At 45.0% G+C, this 6138-nt stretch overlaps 1 protein-coding gene across 1 annotated transcript in view; it reads right to left on the bottom strand.

Moving 5' to 3' along the window:
• Nucleotides 1-427: 427 nt before the first annotated feature.
• Nucleotides 428-6138, bottom strand: part of HSD17B2 (hydroxysteroid 17-beta dehydrogenase 2) — a 30179-nt gene continuing 24468 nt past the window's right edge. The window contains exons 4-5 of the mRNA XM_038753800.1: nt 2770-2907; nt 428-2007 (exon numbers count right to left, since the gene is read on the bottom strand). Of these exons, the coding sequence (XP_038609728.1) occupies nt 1649-2007; nt 2770-2907 (497 nt within the window). The 3' untranslated portion in view covers nt 428-1648. The remainder of the gene's footprint in view (nt 2008-2769; nt 2908-6138) is intronic.

Below are 6138 nucleotides of genomic sequence, written 5' to 3'. Positions count from 1 at the left end.
GTATCTACCCTGGAGCTTAGAACAGTGCTTGGAACATAGTAAGCACTTAACAAATACAATTATTATTATTATTATTACTAAACTCTGGCAGAAATTCAACATAATTAGGTTCCACATGAACCTCACAGACTAAGTAGGAGGGAGAAAAGAATACAGTTGAGGTAACTGAGGCCCAAAAAAGTTAAATAACTTGCCCAAAATCACAGCAGACTAGTAGTATAGCCTGGATTAGACTACTGGGTTACTCTGAATCCCAAGCCCATGATTTTTCCATGACACCCTCCTCATGTTTCTGTTGAACTGTCCCAAACATTTAGTATAGGGCATTGCCTTTAGTAGTACTATTCATTCATTCATTCAATCATATTTATTGAGCACTTACTGTGTGCAGAGCACTGTACTAAGCGCTTGGGAAGTACAAGTTGGCAACATATAGAGACGGTCCCTACCCAACAGCGGGCTCACAGTCTAGAAGTACTACTACTACTACAACAGTGATTACTACTTCGTTTGGAAAGCATTTGGGGCCTCTCCCACAGGCCGACACTCCATTCCCTGCCATGCTTGTTTACGCTGCACCCTTTTTGTCTGGATCTCTAAGGACTGTAGTTTCACTCAGCCTTTGCAAATACTTGTGAAGAAAGCGGTAAGACTGAGCATTTCCATTTCACAGATGAGACGATCAAGAGAGTTCAGTGACTTTTCCAAGGTGAGGCAGAGGAAGCACTGGGCTGAGAATCCATTCTTCGCGATCTCCAAGTCAGTGCATTTGGAACTGCGTCTAAACTACCTTTCCGACTGATCCGACCTGAGCTGAGTCCAAGCATAAATCCATCATCAACACACAGACATCAAAGACGAAAGCAGAGCCTGGGCCAAGAGTTCCTTTTCCCAGAGGGACCCTTCCAACCAGTTATAGAAGAGACCCTAGTAAAGACAGATCTCCTGTTTCTCAGGAGAGGAGCAGTCCTCAGAGCAGACTTTAAACTGTTCTAGTCAGAGCAGGAAATGTATCTGTCATATTGTTGTGTTGTACTCTCCCAAGCGCTCAGTACAGTGTCCTGCACACACTAAGCACTCAATAAATACGATTAACTAACTGACTGATTGATTAGGAGGGCATTAACGGACGGTCCATTGACAGACCCTCCACACTAAACTGAGAGCCGACTGCCAAGACCTTTTTCATGGTTCTTGAAAAGTATTCTAGACTATAAGTTCCTTGCGGGCAAAGCTTGGGTCCACCAAATCTACTGGACTATACTCTTCCAAGTATCTAGCACACTTCTTGGCACACAGTTAAGCACTCAGTAAATACCACTGATTGATATCTTTTTGATCTTAACCATTTTGAGGGTACAGGGGAGGAGAGCAGCGCTAATACAACCTAATGGGAAATCTCTCTCATAGGTGTCCACCTGACCAAGGTCAAACTTAATCTCTGCAAGAAAGGAGGTTCCATTCAGGTTCCTCTTGGAGTCTGGTTCCGTCACGTAACTCTACCAGCCCACCTCTCCTGAGCTTAAATCGACCCCGAGCCATCAATAAGGAGCAAAGGTGCAAAAAAACTCATTTTCATAGCAACTTCCATTTGATTAAAATAAATGTTCTGAATCCCTGATCGGTCTCTTTGGGAGCCGATCCTCGCCTAAAGTTTTTTATTTGGAGGATCAGGTTTTTGTAAAGCTTTGGGCAGTATTCTGAGGCTGAAGAGTTTCTTAAAAAAGGCATCAGAAACCCAGATGGGGAAGAAAGAAGAAAGACAGAGGGTCAGATAAGATTTTGTCCCCGGAGTGTATAAGGCAAGAGAATGCTTGGACAGGATGGCATGGAGAACAGCAAAGACCACTGGCGAGAGATCGGTACTGGAGGACTTGCTCATGGATTTTAGAACACTTTTCAGGGCTTGAATATAGTCTTTGCCATAGTCTTCCTTGACATCTTCTTGGAGGTTCTCCAGGAGATCCTTTTCTTGTGCCTCCCACTGGTCCGGTGAGCCTTGGATATCTGCAACGCCACACTCCTCACAGTTAGCAAAACCACAAGAAGGGACTGTCTGGGACCCAACATCAAAACCATCCATTTAAACAAATGAACGTAAATGGCCACAGCCCGTGACTGATGACTGGCTACGCTTTGGACTCATTACTTAATTGCTAAATGGGTCTGGGGCCGGGGCAGATCTCCCAGTTAAAGACCCCGGGTTGGCTGGATAATAATAATAATAATGATGACGGCATTTGTTAAGCACTTACTATGTGCCAAGCACTGGGATAGATACAAGGCAATCAAGTTGTCCCATGTAGGGGTCACAGTTTTAATCCCCATTTTCCAGATGAAGTAACTGAGGCACAGAGAAGTTAAGTGACTTGCCCAAAGTCACAAAGCTGATAAGTGGCAGAGTCGGGACTAGAACCCACAACCTCTGACCCCCAAGCCCATGCTCTTTCCACTAAGCTATGCTGCTTCTCAAGCCGCAAAGCTTGCCCTTAGAGTGGGAGTCGGGGAGGGGGCAGGGAAAGGGCATAATGCATTACTTCATTCCTTTCCTAGTTAAAGCTCCTCCCTGATCGATTTTGCCCTCCGGTCCTTGATGCTCCAGGGAAAAATGCACGTGTTAGGGTTGGGCCTTCTGGAGACTTTATCTGAAGAAATAAAGGGCTCGGTGCTGGTGTGACCCACTGATACCTAAGGGGGAACCTGTCTCTCATACTGTAACCCACAGACCAAATGAGACAACTTTGATTTGCCCAAGTGTTCTCCACTTACTTGTTCTGAAGCCTCCTGGTTGAATTAAAGTTACCTTTACCCCCCATCTGGAAAGCTCCAGTCTTGTTACGCCCGAAAACATGGTCAGAGCAGCCTTCGACGAGCCATATGCGGAGAAATTTGGCAAGGGGCTGCTTCCTGCAGGAGCGATATAAACATGAGAGAGTTGAACCTCCCCTTCGGCTGAGACAGCACAGTTCCATCGCTACCATTTGAGAAGCAGCATTGCCTAGTGGATAGAGCACGGACCTGTCAATCTGAAGGAACTGGGTTCTAATCCCAACTCCGCCACTTGTCTGCTGGGTGACCTTGGGCAAGTCACTTCACTTCCTGCACTTCAGTCTCCTCATCTGTAAAATGGGGATTAAGACTGTGAGCCCCAAGTGGGACATGGATTGTGTTCAACCTGAGTAGCTTGTTATCTACTACTTAAGTGCTTAGTACAGTGTCTGGCACATAGTAAGCACTTGACAAATACTATATTTTAAAAAACCCTAAAAACCAGAAAGACTAGAGCACTGAGAGAAGGTGACCAAGCTGAATCCAGGGGAATCATATGTCCCTGAAAAAGAGTTTTAAAACAGCAGTGGCTAATATGAAAGTGGGACAACTGGTCTTTATTTGCTTTTAAGTGCAGGTTGCACGATTTGTACTCCAGGGTGATGGCAAAGGATGGGACTCCAGTCATATATCTGGGTGGCAGGGAAAATCATCAGGGAAGAATATCAGCAGAGGAAATATTTATTTAAGCCGCAAGGTTGGTTTGGGGAGGTTTTGCAGGATGAAAATATGAGTGAGAGGGCAAGGATGGTGTCTCTCCAGAGAATGGCAGCTACTCGCCGAAAGAGGTGGGACCCTGAATGGGCACCTTAGAACTCCGAACGATGGCTGAGCTCCCCCTGAGGGATTTGGCAAGCTCTTCAAACTCTCTGCCCCTGTTTACCCATTGGCCAACTGGAAAGATAATGTCCAAAAAATAATAACCTCAATTTGATAATAGTTATCATTTAACTTACTTCAATCAGTCAATCAATGGTAGGTATTGAACAATTAAACCTGTGTAGAGCTCTGGATTTCTAGACTGTGAGCCCACTGTTGGGTAGGGACCGTCTCTATATGTTGCCAACTTGTACTTCCCAAGCGCTTAGTGCAGTGCTCTGCACACAGTAAGCACTCAATAAATACAATTGAATGAATGAAGGAATGAAGTGCTTAGGAAAGTACAATACAACAGATTGGGTAAACATATTCTCCGCATAAAAGGATCTTACGGTCTAGAATGGGAGACGGACATTAATTCCATCATATTTATTGAGCACTTACTGTGTGCAGAGCACTGTTCTAAGCGCTTGGGAAGTACAAGTTGGTAACAGTGGTCCCTACCCAACAGTGGGCTCACAGTCTAGAAGGGGGAGACAGAGAACAAAACAAAACATGTTAACAAAATAAAATAAATAGAATAAATATGTACAAATAAAATAAATCGAGTAATAAATACATACAAACATATATACATATATAGAGGTGCTGGAGGGAGGGGAAGGAGGTAAGGCGGGGCGATAGGGAGGGGGAGACGGGGGAGAGGAAGTGGGGGCTCAGTCTGGGAAGACCTCCTATTAATATATAATATATTTATTATTTTATTTATATATATATAAATTTGTTTATATATTAATTTTACACATTAATATAAGACAGATGTTACAGGTATGTCCTCAAGTGCCAGGGCGAGAGGGTTGGGTGAATATGAAGTGCTGAAAGGTGACAGATCCAAGTGCGTAGGGGAAAGAGAAAGAAGAGGACTTAGGGGAGATGAGGGCTTAGTTGGAAAAGACCTCTTGGAGGAGACGTGATTTTAACAAGGCTTGGCAGGCGAACCTAAAAGTACTCAAGCAGTTCACACCCTCCTACTTTACCTCATTATTTCCTACTGTCCGCCCACTTCACTCCTCCAATGCCAGCTGGCTTCGCTGAGCCTCTATTTCGTCTGTCTCCCTGCCAACACACCTCTTACGTTCTCCCTCTGCCTCTCCCTCTGCCCTGGAACTCCCTTCCCCTCCACATATGATGGACCACCACCACTGCCACCACCTTTATGTTGCCGACTTATACTTCCCAAGTGCTTAGCACAGTGCTCTACACCCAGTAAGAGCTCAATAAATATGATTGAATGAATGAATGAATGAATGAATGAAGCCTTATTTAAGTCACATCTCTTCAAAGAGGCCTTCTCCAGTTAAGGCCTCTTTCTCCAACTCTCTCTCCCTTCCGCTTCACTTATGCAATTGGATCTTTACCCTTTGAGGCTTTGATATCCATCCCACCCTCAGCCCACATTATTTGTGAATATATCCATTATGTATTCGTTTATATTCATGTCTGTCTCCCCATCCAGAGTACAAGCTCCTTGTGGGCAGGGAATGTGTCTGTCCAACTCTGTTGTATTGTACTCTCCCAAGCGCTTAGCCCCGTGTCCTGCAAACGGTAAGTGCTTAATGAGTACCAATGACTAATCGGTTGACTGATGAAGGGGGAGGGAGTTCCAAGCCAGAGGGAAGAGGTGGGCAAGCGGTCAGCAGTGAGTCAGACAAAATGGAGGTACAGTGGCCAGGTTGACGTTAGAGGAATGAAGTGTGCAGGCTTGACTGTAGAAAGAAATCTGCAAGCTGCGGGAGGAGTGAGCTGGCTGATTGATTGCTTTAAAACCAGTGGTAAGGAGTTTTTGTTGGATGCGGGTTGATGGGCAACTACTGGAGGTTCTTGAGAAGTGGGGTGCCATGGATTGGACGTTTTTTAGCAAAATGATCCAGCAGTAAAGTAAAATGAGAACTGGAGTGGGAAGAAACAGGAGGAAGCAGGGAGGTCAGCGAGGAGGCTGATGCAGGAGCCAAGGTGGGACAGGGTAAAGGCTCGGATCAGCATAGCGGCAGTTGGGATGAAGAAGGAGGGCAGATTTTAACAATGTTATCAACGTAGAATTGACCGGATCTAGTCACAGAATTAATATGTGGGTTGAATGAGGGAGATGAGTCAAGGATAATGCCAAAATTACAGACTTGGATGACAGGAAGGATAGTGGTGTTGTCTACACTGATGGAAAAGACAGGGAGGACAGGGTTTGGATGGAAAGATGGGAAGTTCTGTTTCTTGTGTGGCTTTTTGTACTGTGCTCTCCTGAGCACTTAGTTCAGTGCTCTGCACAATGTAAATGCTCAGTAAATGCAATTGATCAAGTGATCGATTCCCTCTGAGCCCAGAAGAATGAAAAAATGTACCCTTCTGGGCGTGGAGGAGAGAAGGTCATAGATCGTTAAGGAGCTCAGCTCTATATACACCCAGTCCATTGAGGACCAAAGGAAGCAAAAAGTG

Source organism: Tachyglossus aculeatus, chromosome 11 (assembly GCF_015852505.1).
Source record: "Tachyglossus aculeatus isolate mTacAcu1 chromosome 11, mTacAcu1.pri, whole genome shotgun sequence".
In the NCBI taxonomy this organism is placed as follows: Eukaryota; Metazoa; Chordata; class Mammalia; order Monotremata; family Tachyglossidae; genus Tachyglossus; species Tachyglossus aculeatus.
The sequence above is the reverse complement of the archived record's forward strand: the minus strand, read 5'-3'. Positions and strand labels throughout refer to the sequence as shown.